Below are 18,323 nucleotides of genomic sequence, written 5' to 3'. Positions count from 1 at the left end.
TCTTTTCTGGGTGACTGGGAACCCCTGAGTCCTGGAGCTCCTGTCTTAGGTACGTTAATTTGGGAGCTATCTTCCGCGCACAAAGTGTGATGGCGTTGGAATTCTCTGGACTTCTGCTCAGGAGAGAATCGAAGTTTCAGAACTTCCATCAAGGGGGATGTTTCACTTACAGCCTCTGGGGCTGTAGAAAGATTATCTCCATCAGAGTCCAAATGACTTAATGGCTTTCTTACTCCCGCCCCCTCCCTCCCTTACACATACAACTGTCTAAGCTACACCAGTGCAAGAACCCGACACGCCCTGGAATGGCCCAGCAGCAAACTGCCCCAGACCGCCAGAGCCTTTCCCTTTCGATCCTGGAGGTGGGGGTGGGAGTTAAGAGCCGGGTGCGGGGGCTCCGCTCCCAGGAACTGGATTGACGCGGGGAGCCGGGAAGGAAGGACAGGAACCTGACTTCTGCATGAGACCAGGAGGCGCGGGGCCTCCAGAGAGGACGCGCATCGCCCCGGAGCAGGATGCGGTCTCCACTCCCGCCGAACTTCAGCAACCGCGAGGAGTAATGTCTGCCGCCGAGGGCGGGGCGCGGCGGGGGCGGAGCGCGACTAAGGGGCGGAGCTAGAGCCTGGGGGCGGAGCGAGGACGAAGGGGCGGGGCAAGACGGTAGGCGATGGGCGGAGCGACAATAAGGGGAGGAGCGCAGGCGGCGGGCGAGGGGCGGGGCGATCATGGGGGCGTGCCCCACCGTCCGGCTCCACCCCCGCCGCAGACGCGCCCGCCCCGCCTACCCGCTCCCCCGCCCCCCCGGCAGCCGCGGCGGTCGAGCGCGGGGAGGGAGGGGAGAGCGGGTCACGACGTTGCCGGGGCGGGGATAACCCCTCACGTGGAGCAGATGAAAGGGCCGCGGCGCGACGGCCGTGGGAGCCCAGCCGAGCCTGCGACCCACAAAGCCGCCGCCGCCGCCGCGATGGGGCTGTGAGGCGTCCGCCTGCGCTCGGTCCTCCGCCGGCCCGCGACTATGCCCGGCCGCGCCCGCCCTCCGCGCCCTCCCGCCGCAGGACCATGAGGCCGCGCTCGGGCGGGCGCCCAGGGGCCCCGGGCCGCCGCCGCCGCCGCCCCCGCCGCCGCCCCCGCGGCCCCCGCGGCCGCCGCCTGCCGCCGCCGCCGCCGCTGCCGCTGCTGCTCGGGCTGTTGCTCGCGGCCGCGGGGCCCGGCACGGCGCGGGCCAAGGAGACGGCGTTCGTGGAGGTGGTGCTGTTCGAGTCGAGCCCGAGCGGCGACTACACCACCTACACCACCGGCCTCACGGGCCGCTTCTCGCGGGCTGGGGCCACGCTCAGCGCGGAGGGCGAAATCGTGCAGGTAGCTGCCCGCCGCCCGGGCCCCGCGCCGCCGCCGCCACAAGATGGCTCCGGGGGCTGCGCCCGCCGACCCCGCCGCGGGCTGGCGGGCGGGCGGGAGGGGCGGTGAGGAGGCCGGCGGCATCCCTCTCCGGCGGGCGGGCGGGACGCGGCCTCCAGGGCACCGCCGTTGGGGGGGGTTGAGCGCACGTGGGGGCTCGGCCTCCCGTGGGTCCTGGGAGCGGGAGGGGAGACCCCGGGTCCGGGCGCCCACGCTGAGACAGCCCCCTCAGGCGGTCGGGGCTCTCGCTTTTACCTCGGGTGGAAGTCCCGGGAACTACCTGTTGAATACCAACTTCGGCGAGACAAGTGATGAAGGATGGGGTGGCTCGTTCCAGGTCGCAGGCTGTACCCTCCTACCCGTGCAGGTTCTTTGAGGGAGCAGCCAGGCTTGTCCGAGGGGCTCCCCCAGAACCTGCGGCCAGCTTCACCTGGGCGCCGACCCTCCCGCGGGGGCGCTGGACCAGCAGCCGCAGGAGGAGAGGCAGCAGGAGCTGGCCGAGGAGTGGGGATCGCGGGTGCCCTGGAGTGGCCGGAGCAGCAGCCCTCGCTGCGTGCCTCAGATTACAGAAAGGGTGGGAGGGAGGCAGCCTGCCCGCTCCTCGGCCAAGGACTGGTGCAGAGGGCCTGCACCTCGGGAGAAGGGTCGCTCACTGACAGGGCCTCCTCCACCTTGCTCCGAATGAAAGGGGTGTGCATTGCAAAGGAAGCTGGCGGAGTTGGGGGGTGGGGAGGGGAGGTGGAGAGCGAGCTTTAAGCAGACTCCCGCTCTGTGGAGGCGAGACTCTGAGCCCAAGCCTCTGCAGATGGTGAACTGGGTAGATGCCTTCCTGCTTCCTTGGCTGTGATTTTATCAACTTATTAGTAGACAGCCAGCGCACTTACCGCGGTGAATATGCGTGCCTGGGATGGGAGTGATTTGAAATGGTTGGCTTGGCTTTGAACCTTTTGCGGCTGAGGGGATGGCTGCAGGGGCTCCAAGCTTTGGGGCCTTGTGCGCTTTACTCTTGGATGAGTTATGAATGAAGAGCGGGGGACTGAATGGAATTAACTGCAAGCAGCCTTTCATTTCCCCTCCCCTGGTGCAGGCTGAAAACGGCAGGGTTAGGGCAGGGGGCAGTGCGGCTTGGCCCTTAGAGGTGTGTCCTTACGTCCCCATCTCAAACTTCTGCAGAACAGATAGAAGGGGAAAAACACAGGTTGTCTGAGTTCTGTGACTACACATATGTTAAAAGCTTTTGGACTTTTTAGGGGGATAATATTATAGTTATAGTCTTTAATTTATAAGCTTTAGAGACCACGATCTGCTGAATATTCCTGCAGCCTTTGAGTTGTAGCCTTCAAGCACAGTTTGAATCTTAATGCCTGCTCCTTGTGACTTCTTGTTCCTCTTTGAGGCTTTCACTGTGGTCTGATGCCTGTAGAAAATGTTTGATTTACAGCTTTCTAAGAGAAAAGATGTTTTAATCATGGCACTTCACTTTTTGAAGGAGACTTTTGAAGTTTGCGATTTTTATCTGTGGTGTTTTAACTTGTACTCTTTCTCCCTGGTAGGTTGTCTGGCGAGCTATCCATTATGAGTAGTGCAGTGTTTTGGAGATAATCTTGGGTTCGCCATTTAATACAAAATTAGCAGTTTAAACACACCATTTGTAACTATTTTTATCCTTGCAAGTGGGGAGATACTGTGTGAATTTGGCAGAAGGAATCTATTCTCTTTTGAAACTTTGAAGTGCTTATCTAACTCCTTTGTAGTCCATTAGCCTCGCAAAAAAAAAAAAAAGTTCAACAACTGCTAAGTAAAGAAAAATGACTTAAATGGTATTTAATAAGTTTACCTGTTAAGCAATCACTAATAAGTGTCCTAATTCCCTTATAACTGCAGTAACACTGGTGAGTTTGTCTGAGCTGTCTGAGTAGTCATTTCTTAGTGTTCTCTACATCTTTGATAACTTTATTGTGAGGCCTACTTGCTGAACCTGTGTGCACAGGAGCTCAGCGTGGCTTTTAGGGCTGTGTGTGTACAGAGGCTGGCATGCTTTTTATTAGTTCTTGGAATACTCCTGAGTGAAGGAACTAGCGTGGCCCCTGTCAGCCCCGAAGAAGGTTTTTGTAAGGGAAGCTGATGTTTTTGGATGCCGAGAGAGAGAATGCCACATCTTGCGTGAGAATGAGGATGGAGAAGAGACAGCTTGGTTGTTTCTTCAGCTTCAGATTAATTAGATTTTCTAAGTGCCCATGTTGAACTTTTTCAAGCCTCCTTCTATTTACTATCTTAAAAAAACACCCAAACTCTTGCATAATTTGCTATTTAATATTTTATGGTCTTCAGAGCGGAGTTCATTTTCCTTTAACTAAGTCTAAATCATAGCACTTACAGCACTGGTTTTGTTGCTGTGGAATTTTGTAGCACTGTTTTTCATGCTTCAGGGGAGAAAAGAACCTGTCTGAGAGACTCTTTCCTTTAAGAATCCTAAGATAGGAAATTGGTTTGTATCACTGATTTTTTTTCCCCTCTGTATTGTATGCAATGAAAGTATGTGTCTGTGTCTGTTTATAGAGTAGATACCTCATCACAGTCTGGTTTGCCCAGATACCTCTAATTAGAATACCTGTTCATTCATCTGCATGGGTTGGGGTAGGAGGAGGCCTGGTAAAGAAGGGTGTGTGTGTGTGTGTGAGAGAGAGAGAGAGAGAAAGACAGTGAGAAAGACATAGAGAGAGAGGGAAATTCAAATCTTGGAATTAGTCACTAGGAGTGTTGGTTCTCTCCTTGTGCATTCTAGGCTTAAATAACTTTCCCAAGGTCATCACTGTGCTCTGAAAGAAGAGAGATCCTTTTTCTTTTTTTTGACATCTTCATCTGTGAAATTTGTGGAAACAATATGTGGCTATGAAGTGCTAGTCACTACTTTTAGTATCTTACTTATTCATGCAGCATTACAGCCGGTTTGTTTGTAAGTATCAAGCATACAGTGTGAAAGCTGGAGGAAGTAATTACACTTCTTTAGTTCTGAAGTGTGGAACTTTAAAGGGTTCTTAGATGTATTGATACATATTTCATCTTTGAACCAATTTGTTGCTATTAATGAGATCATTATCTGAAACTTTCAGACTTTGGCTGTTCAGCTCACATGGTTAGTGATGTTAAATAAAGACCCAATTAAACACTGGCTAGTGGTATGTGAATCGGTTAAGCAAACAAAGAAAATTTGCATAGCTAGAGGTGAAAGATTGTTTTAAATGGAAATACATTATTCCCCCCCTTGAAGTCAAATATTTAGAAACGCTTGAGAAATTCATTTGTAGGAGAAATCTGAATGGTAGGTTTTGTGTAACTTTAAAACCAGCCTCTGGATCCTGGATTAAGTGTTGAATGGTCTTGAAAACAGAGCTTGCTGAGAACATTTAAGAACTAAGCCAGTGCCTTTAGCCTGGAGGGCTGGGAGGAGAGCTGAGTGGTGGGTCAGAAAGGCTTGAGTGAGGTCCTTAAATAGCCAGTGTTAACTAAGGGTATCAGAGAGAATAATTTTAGGAAGCTAATTCCTCTGCCTTGTCTCCCTGTCAGTGTATTTCTGCAGTTTAGCATTTGATCAAACACTTTCTTTTCATCTCCATTTTAAGTTAACTTAACAGGCCTGCCTCTCTAAAAATTGACTTGACCTAATAGAACAATTGCGTGCTGACAGCTGACCTGGATTTACACAAAAAGGGATTGCTGACTGTCTTGTCAGAAGGGCCTTCATAGGTTAAAACCAAGCATTTGATTTAGGGGAAGACATCAGGGCTGTGTTTTGTGACCTCGTGAATTCTTTAGGGGCTCTTAACTTTCTGTCTTGTTCCCTGGGATGCCATGGGCGTTACTAATACAGCTCTGAATGGAGATGAAGATGGGAGTGAGGGATAAGTGTGCAGCCTGTGGACTAGAGAGGGTGATGATGGCTTCTCTTTAGGAGCATTTATTTTGTATAGGGCACTATGCTAAGCTCGTCATGTGTTTGCTCCTCTAAGTCTTTAACATGGAATCAACAACTCTTGTTGACCCATTTGACAGATGAGGAAACTGAGGCTGAGAAAGGCTGTTTGACTTCTGCAAACTCACACAAATGAGCTAGCAAATGATAAAACTTGGGTTGAAACCCGGGTCTGTCTGGCCCCTTTGTTCCTATTACCGTTAAATAAATAGGAGTTGGCTGGTTAGGTCCTGATGTTTGTTCAAGTCTAATTTTTAACAGTCTAGAATATGGGGTCCTTAACCTGAGGGTCACAGGCTTCCAGAGATGGCCTGTGAACCCCTGAAATTATGCATACAATCCCGTGTATGTGCACTTTTATTTTTCTGAGAAGATGTGTAATTTTTCCCCAAGGTGGGTTCTCTGATGCCCCTCCTCTCCACAAGGAAAAAGAGAAGCAGTCCTCCAGTACTCATCATGAAGTCATCCATCCCCGGGGATTTGAAGGCGGCTCAGGCTAGCAAGAGTTGTTGAGAAGTCTACAGGTTTATGTGTCTGTCGAGCGTGTTCACTTGATGGATTTCTACTCAAGCCCTGTTCTGTACCAGATACTGTATTGCTGTTCCTTTAGATCTGTGTGGATAAATGATAATTCTTCCTGACTGGGTTTCCGCACACAGTGGAGCCCTTAGTCCTGAAGGCATCCTTTATCTCTAATAGATTAGTTTCTCTCCAGTTCATCTATGGAAATGCATTATCCTTGGGAGAAATGAGAAGATAGTTACTCCAAGGATTTTCTGCATTTAATATCGAATCATTATGTTGTATACCTGGAACTAACATAATGTCGGTCAGTTATATTTCAATTAAAAAAAGAATTTTCTGCATTTAGATGGTGAAAGGCAAGAAGATGAGGCTCTGAATGCAGGCTGTGGGAATGTGGACTGCAGGTGTGTGTGTCTTTTCAGTATTCACTGGGAATTGAAATGGAGCATCCATCGATGTTGAAATGCCTTGAGAGCAACCCCTCACTAGTTCTCTGTGGACCAGGGCACAGGCCTGTTTGTTTTTGTTCATCCCTGGTCCCCAGTGCCTGCTGCTTATCAGACACTCAGTATTCAGTGAATGAATGATGGATTCAGGGTGGACACCAGGCAGGCAGTGGATCTTAATGAGAATTGATGAGAACCACTTCATTTGCTTTGGCTGATACATTCTGGGATCAGCTTTCCTTTTTGGTGATTGTTTATAGAAACTTGCTTGATTAGATGGAAAGAATGGTTCTGGTTGGAACCACTGCTGCTATAATACCAGGCTGTGTGACAGTGACACACGGGTGTGTGCATGTGTGTTCATGGGTAGGGTATCTGGCGTTATGAAGGTCTGAAGACATTCTTTTCATGATAAAACACTGATTATTGAGAGAGGCCTAATGTGGACAGCTGTCAGGGATGGACAGACACATGAAGAACAGTTCATGGCCAGGTCCTAGTGTCCCCGGGCATAACTGTAAAAGTTTGGTATTCTGGATTATCATTACCCTAAATATTATGTCATATGAAAACTTTGCTTTTTGATGGCATTGCACAAGTCTGGAGAATGCAGATTTGCAGTTCATGACCAAAAGGACGTTTAAATCCATCTCAGTAATCCAAAGAACCAGACTCAGCCCTTTCATGTGTTAGATGAGGAGGCTGAGGTCCAGAGAAGTGAAGGGCCAGCACCACGTGGTGAGGTTGAGATAACCCTGGAGAACTGTTTGGGTCTCCCAGCCCCCAGGTTTGGGCCTTTCTGTCATCCTCAGCTGTACTTCGGCCAAGTGTGCCAGGGAGAGCCGACTCAGAAGCGAGCTTAGTGGTCAGGTGTCTCATTGGGGAAAGCCAGGTCTTGTAAAGCTGCACCTTGGGTCTAAGTGGCTGCTTTTCTCCTTTAATTTAGAGTTTTCACTCAGTCTTCCTCTGTCAGAGCTCTTAAAAATAGGTGGTCATGATCCCGTGTTTCCTGCACGCCAGGCACTGAGTACAGCACCTGAACGTATACTCAGTGGACGAGGGAAATGGGATGCCCCAGGTTTTGAGATGAGGGAACTAAGCTCAGAGAGCTAAGGTCACACGAGGAAGATGCTGAGCAGGTCAGTAGCAGGGTTCAGATTAAAACCCAGCTCTGTGTGATTTCCAGCCATTTCTGTTTTCACAAGACTGCTTCACTTGGCACTTTCTTCTGCTTGGGATGAGATTATGGGAACTGATGGTGGAATTTAGAGTCAGTATAAACCCAGACTGATGGACCAAGAGATGAGCCGGTAACTTTTTAAGTGAGAAAACCCTCTGCCCTTAGAGATTTCTCTCCTTCTTCCCTCCCTTCTTCCTTCCTTCCCCTTTTCTCTTTCTTTTTTCAATCACACAGTCTCATTCTACCTTGTTTTTTTCCATGAAGAGCTAATCCGCCCAGGTTGGGAAGAGGGACCAGTGACTGAAGTACACCGCTGTCGCTTGATGGCATGGCCGTTGTTTTCTGGCTCCGGGGAAGTTGGAATGGCCGTGGCGCTCTGGCATTTAAAGAGATCTCTGAAGTGAGACACACCTCCTTCCTGTAGCTGGCTTTTCAGAGCCCTTTCACAGCCTGTGTGACTTGCCCCAGAGGCCCCGTCCCGTGTTCATCACCTTTCTTCCTTTATTTACGCTGTCTGCATGTTCCCTGTGATCTGAAGTTTGATTTCAAAGATGGTCAGAATCTAAAGCTGTGGCTTCCCTCTGCTCATCCCGTCCTCCTGGCTGTTAAAACCTCCTGTGGGTCTGCATTCCTGCAGTGGACAGACGTTCACTGCTGCTTTCTGTGCCCCCGACCCTGTGCGGGGCGAGGCAGCAGGTGGGGAGGAGGAAGACGCTGGCCCTGCCCGCTGGCGGCCGAGTGGAGGGTGTGGATGGCGTGCTGACCACAGGCCCTCTCCTGTGGGACACAGCTGTGCGAAACCAGGTGTACACCTGGCCCAGGTGTGACAAGTGGGCCTGGGCAGCCCATTCTGAAGAGGCACGTCTGTGTAATGACGCAGTACGTGGATTTGTGCCTTTTGGCCCTTTCTTGCTCATTTTTTTGTTTGTTTTGTTTTTTACCTACCTTTGAGGTTAAAAGCTGATAACCCCTCTGCAGAGAGGTACCTTTATACCCGTCAAACAGGACGGGGAGGCCGTAAAGAGTAGAGGGTCTTTGTTCCATCTGCCGCTTGAATGAGATGTTTGAAATTCTGACTTTGAGTGGCTCTGTTGACTCACGATAGTGTGAAGAGAATGAGGTCAGCCGGCCTGTTGTGGTTCAAGGGAGAGCGTTTAATTTTTATTACCCTTCAGATGTGTGGTAAGACTTGATATTAACCCCCTTCTCGCCCCAGCAGCCAGTGTGTATGGTTGTTTAGAAATTCAGTGTGTAGAGTCGATTTGGTGAAGACAGACTCTGATAATTCTAGAAGTTTCACAGGGAAATATATGTTGGAATGGGAGCTTCTGGTCTCCTGGTGCAGATGCTGCTGCATTTTTAAAATAAGAGGGTTAAGAGTGGCGCTGGATCAGGTGTGTGTAGCCCTTCAGTGCTGTACGAGTTTAAACTTGATTTTTTTTTTTTTTTTTTACTTAAACCAAGTACACTAACTTGTCAGCAGACATTTCTTGAGTTCCTACTGTGGGTACAGCGTAGAGAAGAGACAGTTTGGTGCACCCACCATACAGCTTGTGATTTGCAGATGTCATTTTCATGATTTCTCCCATGCACAGTGGGCCGTTGAATTATCTGCACTTCACAGAGGAAACCGGGGCTGAGAGTGTAAGTAAGCTTCTCGGGGCCACAGAACTGGGATCGAACTTGGGTCACTTGAAGACAAACCTCGAGACCTGCTTGCCTGAGAACCTAGGTGTGTTTAGATACGATTTGGGCAAAAAGGCTAGAATAGAATCATTTTATGTTACCTCTCGTCAGAGCCAACATTTTCCTTTAAAAAAAAGATCATGTGTAATTTATTCTTTAGTTATAAAAATAATACATATTTATTGTAGAATACTTGGAAAATAAAGAAAAGTATGAAAAAGAAAATCAGTCCCACTGCTTCCACATAACCTCTGTTAACCTTTTGTGATTTGGGATGGCTTTCCTTTCCTTTTTTTCTCCCCCTATGTGCTTAGATTTTTAAGAAAATTGGAAAAAACACTATATAGTGTTAATGACCCTTTGTGTACCTTAAGTATTTCCCTTTTACTAATAAATATTCCGAAACACTTTTAGTGTCTTGTTTTCCGTTATTATAAATGACGCTGTGGGGAGCTTTTTTTCTTTATCCCTTGATTATCTTCACAGACTCAGGTTCTAGGATTGGGACCACTGGGTGGAGAGGTATGAACACTTTCCCTGATCCTGTTGTATGTTGTCAGTTCCCCTGCAAAAGAGCAGGGCTAGTTTATGCTCTCCAGCCAGGGTGGCATTCGTGTTTCCACTCAACCCCGCTCACCATGGGTAGTATCTGTTTCTTAAAAAACAAAACAAGCAAATACCCATTGAAGGCAGGAGGAGAAGGGGACGACAGAGGATGAGATGGTTGGATGGCATCACCGACTCTGGACATGAGTTTGAGCAAGCTCTGGGAGATGGTGAAGGACAGGGAAGCCTGGCGTGCTGCAGTCCCTGGGGTCGCAAAGAGTCGGACATGACTGAGCGACTGAACAACAACCCATTGAAAAACAACTTCACAGAAGTGAAAGCCTGTGTATTCTTGTATGTGTGTTAGTCGCTCACTTGTGTCAGACTCTCTGCGACCCCATGAAGTGTAGCCCACCAGGCTCCTCTGTCCATGGGATTTCCCAGGCAAGAATACTGGAGTGGGTTGCCATTTCCTTCTCCAGGGGATCTTCCCCACCTGGGGATCGAACCCAGGTCTCCTGCATTGCAGGAGGATTCTTTATCACCTGAGCCCCAGGGAAGCCCTGTGTATTCCTGTCACTTAGCAAGTGGTAAAATACTGGCTTTCCCCCTCTGCCACGAGGATCTGAGATGTGACTGTCAGCATCGAAGGGAAGGTGCCTGGCGTGGTATCTGGGTCCCTCCCTAGAGGGTGTGTCTGAGCCTGATCCAGAAGCAGGCACCCTAGGGCTCTGGGCAGGGTCGCAGCGTCTGGTGGGGCAGATGGCCACACTCCGAGGCCTAGAGAAGACCTCACGGAAGGGACCGCCTTGTGGTGGGCACAGCCGGTGGCAACAGATTGCAGCCCAGGAGGGTGCTGCTGCCTGTGATGTTTTCTGCCCTGCCTCTCTCCCTGTCCCCTCATTCAGAGCGACGCCGCTGTCAGCGTGTGGTAGGCAGAGGTGTGTTAGAGCCGAGCTCCAGACTGTCAGGGCGCCCCTTAAACAGCAGGCCCACGGGCGGAAAACAGCTTCCTGCTGTTTCGTTTGATCCCTGTTAAAAATCAAGTTTTACATAAAAATCTGGAACTTTGGCTCTTCTCGAAAAACGAAAAGATCTGACAGCGTCGGGTCCACATTCCCACGTGGCAACAGCCTGGTCCAGTGAGACAGCAGCTGCCCTCCTCAGATGGGGCGCAGGCCCTGGTTTACAAGCTTCCCATGCATTGAGGCGGTACGATTCCGCGTCTACCAGCGCCTGGGGCCCCTGTGGGTAGTGGTGTTTACCATCCTTTCTCTCGCTGGAAGTGCTGGAGCCGAAAGATTTTAAGTTGCGCTTGGCAAGTCTCCGTTGTCTTTCCCCTGCCATCTGTGTGTCAGACGGCTGGGCCATTAGTGACTTCATGACACTTCACTGCACCCTGTGAGTCTCAAGTTCTGCTACAAGGAAGGGCTGCGGTGGTCCTGGCATGACCAGAGCTTTCTTGTTTGTTGCTGCTGTTTCTGGCTGCAGCGTGTGGCATGAGGGGTCTTAGTTCCCTGACCAGGGATCGAACCTGAACCCCCTGCAGTGGAGCGTGGAGTCTTAGCCGCTGGTCTCGTTGGTCCAGGTGCTGGTCTCCCTGGAGCAGCATCCTTCTCTGATGCTCGGGTTCCAGCAAATTTTCCACGTGCTTTTAGGGCACCCCCCCACCCCATGAACTTTCACCTGTATTCCTGGTTTCATCCTCCCAGCTCAGGGCGCCTTCCCTGGATTCTGCCCAGAGGGCCATCTGCCATTCAAGTTGTCCCAGCTGCCAAGGCTTGTTCCACACTTGACGTCGAAGGCGTTTCTTTGTGCCTGATTTTACTTAAGCGCCTTCGACATTTGTGTGTTCAGCACCTTTATGCAATTTTTGGAACCACCACTGGGTACCCAGAGGCTTGGCATCATTTCAGAAAGTGTCTCAGTCTTGGAGTAGGTGGTAGGCAGGCGGCTAATGGCATGTAAAGAATGTTGCAAGCGTGACTTGCAAAACCATTTGCAAAATGTAAATCGAGGTAGCTTGTGGCCGAGTCAGAGGAATTGGTGCCCTTGCTCTCTCCCCGCTGACCTTGCCCCTTCACGTCATCAGATGCCGCCTAAGTATCTCCCTGCCTCGGTCTGTCTCCCCTGAGCAGCTCTTCCCCTCCACACCAGCTTCATCTTTCCCAAGTAACCGCTGATCTCGTCATTCTCTCCATCAGAATCTTTTGGCGCTATCCCGTTGTTTGCTGGGAAGAGCTGGCCTGAGGCAGGGGCCCGTGTCCTGGGTGTTCCTGCTTTTATTTCCCGAATGGGTCCTGGGCTTCCCTCCCTCTGCAGGGATACATTTTGGTGGCTCCCATGTTCCCGACCCCCACCTTTGCCCCCTACTCCACTTTCCTTTCTCCCCAACGCTTTCACCTGTTGTCAAACTTCCAGCCGTTCCCATCAGGCATTCCCAAATTCTGCTGGTAGGTTCCTTCTACCCAAGCACTCCTTTTTTCACTTCTCAGCTGATCTTCCATACCTTACTATTTCTTTTTCCCCACAAAGTCACGGCTCCCAGCAGAGAGGGCTTGTGACTTCCTCATCCCCTCTGTTGCCCTGCAGTAAAGCTCTTAAATATTTACCAAACTGAAATTCTTCTAGATCATGATACTTAGGGATAGAGTAGAGGTGGAGATGTTAGTGGAGCCAAAACAAAAAAGACTTGGCTTTTTGAGGGAGAGCTTTCTGTGATTGGAGAAACTGTTCACAAGACGTGGGTGTGTCCTAGGGCTATTTCAAATAGTTGGGGTGGACCAGACTCTCAAAATAATTTCCCCTTGCTTCTGTTCTCTGGGCCTGGAAAAAGGACGTGGGATAAGGCCGTAGCACCATCTAACTCCTTCCCGGCTGGTGAGGCTGCCTGGGTGCAGTGTTCAGAGCATGCTGGACAAGAGACATCTCAGCCTAGACTTTTAGGGAGTATGTTTCTTTTAAAAAATGTGCAATATTTTGGTGTCACTTAGAAAGCTGGTGTTTTGGGAAATAGTAAAAGTTATATGCAGCCCCAGAACGACCCACCCTTAACTTAAGTTTGTACTGTGTTGTTTTCTCAGCTCCTTTCTCCCCGCACACTGCCCCACCTCTGGCCTTGGAAGTTCTGGCTGAGGCTGTGTTTAGATGCTGGATGGAAAGCAGCTTTATTTCACTTTTTAAAATTTATTTATTCATTTTTGGTTGCACTATGTCTTTGTTGCTGTACATGGGCTTTGTCTAGTTGGGGCAAGTGGAGGCTACTCTCTAGTTGTGATGAGAAGTTACACTTCTCATTGCTGTGGCTTCTCTTTTCTTAAAACAAAATATTTTCTTTATTTATTGATTCATTTTGGCTGTGCTGAGTCTCACTGCTGCACGGGCTTTCCTCTGGTTGCGGGGAGTGGGGGCTCCTCTCTAGTTTCGGCGCTCGGGCTTCTCCTTGCAGTGGCGTCTCTTGCTGTGGAGCACAGGCCCTAGAGCGCGCGGGCTGCAGTAGTTGCAGCTCCTGGGCTCTAGAGCACAGACTCAATAGCCGTGGCCTGTGGGCTCAGCTGCTCTGAGGCATGTGGGATCTTTGCGGACCAGGGCTCGAACCTGTGTCTCCTGCACTGGCAGGCGGACTCTTTACCACTGAGCCACCAGGGAAGCCCCTGCTCTGGCTTCTCTCATTGTGGAGCCTGGGCTCTAGAATGCAGGCTCAGTAGTGGTGGCCCACAGGTTTAGTTGCTCCGTGGCATGTGGAATCTTCCCAGACCAGGGATTGAACCCATGGCCCCTGCATTGGCAGGTGGACTCCTATCTGCTGTACCAGCAGGAAAGTGCCGGAAGCAGTTTTAAAGGACTACAGTAGTACTCTAAACAGACCAGCAGAGACTACTTCCCTGGTGGTCCACTGGCTAAGACGCCATGCTCCCAGTGCAGGGGGCCCGGGTTTGATCCCTGATCAGGGAGCTAGATCCCACATGCTGTAAGAGTTCACATGCTGCAATGAAGATCAAAGATCCTGAGTGCCGCAACTAAGACCCAGCACAGCCAAATAGTAAATACACAAAAATAAATGTTAAAGAGGCCAGCAGACTGTGAGTGGAAGAAATTAGAGTTTCAGTTTAAAGAACATGATTTTCTAGTTTTTAAGCAGCCCACCATACACATTTGGGAATTATTAAGCTATTGCTTTGTAGTGTACATGTTGGCATGTTGAGGTTTTTCAGTTATTTATTGTTTTTTTGTGGAACAGTGGCTATTATATGGATGCTGGGACCTGCAGAAATATTTCAGAGTCTATCTGTGACATGTTATTATACTGGAGGCTAGTCACGCCTTTTCATGGCATGCCCACTCCAGAAATGTTCTGAGGCCCCTCAGGTGTCAGCCTCACCCAGGGAGTTAAATGAGCAGCCAACGTGTAGTTCTGAAGCTTTGGTGTTACTGGGTTTAAATCTCTAGGACACACACAAACTTGCTTGGCATTAAATGTGCCGTATGGGTGATTCAGGTTCCAGTGGCAGTGGTAATTTTTGCATTTCCTGACTCTTGTGTTTAAATTTGCAGTCTCAACATTGCATCACCATAGGTTTTCACATTTAATGAATATTTATGTGGAGCCGAGGTCTATACGAATGCGGCGGTTTCTGACTTGATTATAGCTCGCTGCGTGCTGTGGCCAGGAGTGCCCTACAGACAACAGAGCTGGCACACGCCTCAGCACGCCAGGCCCTGGCGGATGTGGTTAGGGACCACAGTGACTGGTGCTCTGGTTGCCATGCCAACCTTGTTTTTGGAAGGGGCAGGCTCTGAAACAGCAACGGGATGGGGGGTAAGAATAGTTTTGAATATTCCAAGTGGAATGATTTCCTGTTATGTGCTCCTACAAGAAGATGTAGAAAAACCTAGAATTCTTACTACATGCTCAGGTAGCAGTAGTTAATTTTCTTAATTATGCAAGGCCTTTGCAAGCTTGTCAAAGTTCAGGTATGAGGGTCTTCCCTACTTGTGTGCCTGCTCGCGCGCACATGTGTATTTGTACGCTCAGTCATGTCCGACTCTCTGCAACTCCATGGACTGTAGTCTACCAGGCTCCTCTGCCCATGGGATTCTCCAGGCAAGAATACTGGAGTGGGTTGCCATTTCCTTCTCCAGGGGATCTTCTCAACCTAGGGATCGAACCTGTTTCTCCTGCCTTGGCAGGCAGATTCTTTACCGTCTGAGCCACCTGGGAAGCCCATCTACCCTACTTGCTGCAGGTTAAGTAGGGACTCTTCTGTCTCTTAAAATTTACAAATCCCTCCCTCCCACCTCCTGCCAACATCCCTTGCCCTCTGGGATCTCTGATCCAGTGAAGGTGATGGGGGAGAGAAAGGGAAAGAGCATGAGGCGGGATGGATAAGGGACTCCCCATCCCTGAGCTCCTCATTCTCATTTCTCCCTGCTCCCTATTTCAGGAAGGCTTGTCCTCTCCCCTCCCTGACCCTGTATGTTCAGCAGAGACCGTGGTGGCAGGTGCCACCCCCCTGCCCATAAGTGGCATCTCAGGCTGTCCAGCTCTCAAGGTTGGGCATTCAGAGCTGGGACAGGGAGAGAGTGATGTCTCTGTCGCCCAGCCCTGGGATACTGTCTGCCCCTTTGCAAACGATGCCCCACAGAATTACTTCTGTGGTGCTTGGTGTTGTGCAGTGAAACACCCAGAAGGGAATTGATCAGGCCCAGTAAGCTCGATGGGAGGCCCTGATGGTGGGATGGGATGGGACGCCAGGGCGCCGTCCTCGGAATTAGCGCCCCTCTGCAGAAGGAGACCCGAGTCCCTGGAGGCCGGGCTGGGACAGCTTCAACAAACAGCTCAGGCGGCCCCATGGTTTAGAGGGCCTGCCCCCACCCCTCTGAATGGAAACTTACTGCTGCAGAAGGGGATGTGACCACATGTGTCATCGTCGCTCGCTGACTCGGGTCGCCTGTGTGACTCTCTAGTAGACTGTTCTTGCCTTCAGGGCAGGGCTGGGGGCTCGACCTTTTGACAGTTACCCACTCTGACTCACAGTGTCCCTTTGTATGAATTAGGGAAAGCTGCCCCTTCCTCAAGATACCTGGCATCTCTTTGCCCTAATGTGGATCCAGGATGACTCCAGGAGTGGAGAGCACCCCCTGGAGTTGTGCAGTCGTGAGGCACCTGTCTGTAAATTTGCTCCCTCCTCCCCCACAAGGCTTCTCTCTCAGCAAATGCGATTTGCACCGCCCCCCCCGCCTTCTGTAGTCCATTCTTAGAAAACCAGGGAGCCACGTTTGCCAGAATTGAGTGTAAAGTTAGGAAACAAGATCCCAAGGTGAGTCAGGAGTTCAGTACAGGGATTTTTAACATCTGCTTTGTCTGCTGTTTTGCTTTGGGCTGCCTGGAGTGGGGTCCTCAGGCCTTGGGTGCACTCCAGTTAAACGGATAGGCCTTCCATGGAGCAGAAATGGCACCCCATTTTATGGGAGAAGATACACATGCCTTCCTAGGAACCAACTTAAAAATTACCTTTCGGCCTATAACCTGATTTCGGTATGAGTTCTGTTCGGTTCTGTGTTATAACCTTGAGCCAGCCGTATTAGAGGAGTTGGGATGGCTCCTCTGGGTCCTGGGGCATTGGTGTGACTGTTAGCCTTGTCTGCACCTTTGCTTCACAGACACCCAGGACTTATCGGCTTCCTTAAACTGTGTGTAAATGTTGGTGGTTCTGGATTTCCTTTGCTGATGTGAGAGGCAGCAAAGCAGACTGCCTAGGCTTGGACCTGATCCTGCCAGTTACCTGCTGTGGAAAGGCGACCATGCCTCTCTGGGTCTCAGTTTCCTCACCTGTAAAATGGAGTTGAGTTACAACATGCACTCTGCTCTAGTGACGAAAGGGTGATGAAGAAAGTAATGTGCATACTTGCATAACGTTACTCACATATACTGACATTTACGGTGTCGTTCCCAAGTGGCTGAAGCTTTTTATTCTGAAGTCATCGTTGATCAAAGTTAAAGAATCCAAAGATGCTAGTCATCGACAGGAGAAGCGACCAGATCGTAGTAATCATTTCCCAGCATGCTCAGTGCCTGACCGCTTGCACCCGTGGCTCTTCTCTCCAGGGAGTGTCTGTGAGGGGACGGGGTGTTCAATGCCTTGCTGATCCCCAGATCCCTCTTTCAGCTCTGTGTCCTGGGGGATGGGGGAAGCTCTGCTGCAGCTCCATCTGCTCAAGGCTGGGCCCTGCAGCTCGGTCACCATCCAGGCTCTGAGCTCGGTCACTTGGGCCTGTGTTCACGCACACATACCCACAGGCATGCGCACATGCGAACTGCAAGTCCAGTGCACAGGAAGCGAGGCTTCTAGACCAGCCTGCCCATTGTCCCCGAGGCCACTTGGCCTGCCTGCGGGCACGGCTGCTCCGAAGGGAAGCGGGGTGGTGGCTGGCTGCTCTGGATCTGGCCAGGGCCCGTGGGATGTTGTGATGCACTCAGGCCGTGCTCTCGGGGCCTATTACGTGGGACCTGAGGCAGGTACAAGTGACTTCCACGCTTAGTTTGGTCCGGTGTGCGATTATGCCAAAGCAAATACTTTATTCATCTTAAGCCCCCAAGTTAGGCACATGGACTTTTTTCTAAAAATGGGAATGACCGGAGTGCATTGTGGGTTTTTTTTTTTAAATAACTCCCCCCATCCCCTTTGCCAAGACTGGGCAGTGCATTCCTCTCCTTGAATGGAGACGGTAGTTTCTACCTCGGCCTGCCCCTTCTCCCACATTCCTGAGACAGGGTGATTGAAAGATGCCCCTTTCTCTTCTGGGCAGGTGTGTTTTCTCTCTGCATTCTCCAAGAGGTACTGCTGCTTTCTACTTCAAGTCCAGAGAATCTTGCTCCTGAAAAGACCTGCCATCCTGATGGGACTTCACTAATAGGGGAACTCTTTAGGATCCTGACCCTGAATGTGTGTTGGGAAACTGCTGGGTGACTGGGGGGCTTGGCCGTCATTTCTCACAAGGCATGCGAGCACGGTCAGGACATGAAGGGCTTAGGTGAAGGGCAAGAAGAACGCATTTGGTATTAGGAGGTGAGCTCGTCCTTACCTGGTCGGGGATGTGGGGGGTTAGGGTGGGGGAAAGCAGGTTCTAAATAAGCAAGCAACCTAACCTCACCTTGAAAACGATTCTGGGCCGGCCTCCTCCCTTCCTTTCCCTCGGCTTCTGCCGGGACCTGGTGGGATTTACCAGCTTTGAAGTCCTAAGGTGCTATTTTAATACTTTTCTTTTACACTGCAGGTTTCAAGACAGATTTAACTAGATTCTGGAGGGAGCTCACTTTACAGCATTCTTAAGAGCTCGGACAATCTTGAAAGAGTTAAACTCTAATTAGCTCATTCCTAAGGTATTTAATGCCCTTATTAAAACTCAACTGCTCGTTCACTTTTTTCTTTAGTGAATCAGATTTCTTGAGGAGCTGAGCCCTCGCTCCTCAGATCACAGGCTCACATGTTGAAGCTGGCAGAGCGCTGGAGGCTAGTTCCTATCTGTGTGACAGCATTTTTAATTTAACAGGACCGCCTTTGATGTT

General features: G+C 50.3%; 1 protein-coding gene and 1 long non-coding RNA gene across 5 annotated transcripts in view; one reads left to right on the top strand and one right to left on the bottom strand.

The window, feature by feature from the left end:
• Window positions 1–2,088, bottom strand: part of LOC145526625 (uncharacterized) — a 33,474-nt gene extending 31,386 nt beyond the window's left edge. The window contains exon 1 of the long non-coding RNA XR_014069034.1: window positions 1,654–2,088. This is a non-coding gene — a long non-coding RNA (uncharacterized LOC145526625). The remainder of the gene's footprint in view (window positions 1–1,653) is intronic.
• Window positions 1–18,323, top strand: part of ZNRF3 (zinc and ring finger 3) — a 188,004-nt gene that overhangs the window by 40,662 nt on the left and 129,019 nt on the right. For 2 of the 4 annotated variants that reach the window (XR_014069017.1, XM_081542781.1), the window contains exon 1: window positions 888–1,359. The exons of the other annotated variants lie outside the window; for them this stretch is intronic. Coding sequence is in view for 1 of the 2 variants with exons in the window: in XM_081542781.1 (XP_081398907.1) it covers window positions 1,060–1,359 (300 nt within the window). In the remaining variant the exon portion in view is untranslated. Of the gene's footprint in view, window positions 1–887; window positions 1,360–18,323 lie in introns of those variants that run through there. 4 annotated transcript variants of the gene reach the window in all.

The sequence above is a fragment of the Giraffa tippelskirchi genome, chromosome 11 (assembly GCF_054371585.1).
Source record: "Giraffa tippelskirchi isolate mGirTip1 chromosome 11, T2T-mGirTip1v1.2.pri, whole genome shotgun sequence".
Lineage (NCBI taxonomy): Eukaryota > Metazoa > Chordata > Mammalia > Artiodactyla > Giraffidae > Giraffa > Giraffa tippelskirchi.
This window is presented reverse-complemented; position numbering and strand designations above follow the sequence as displayed.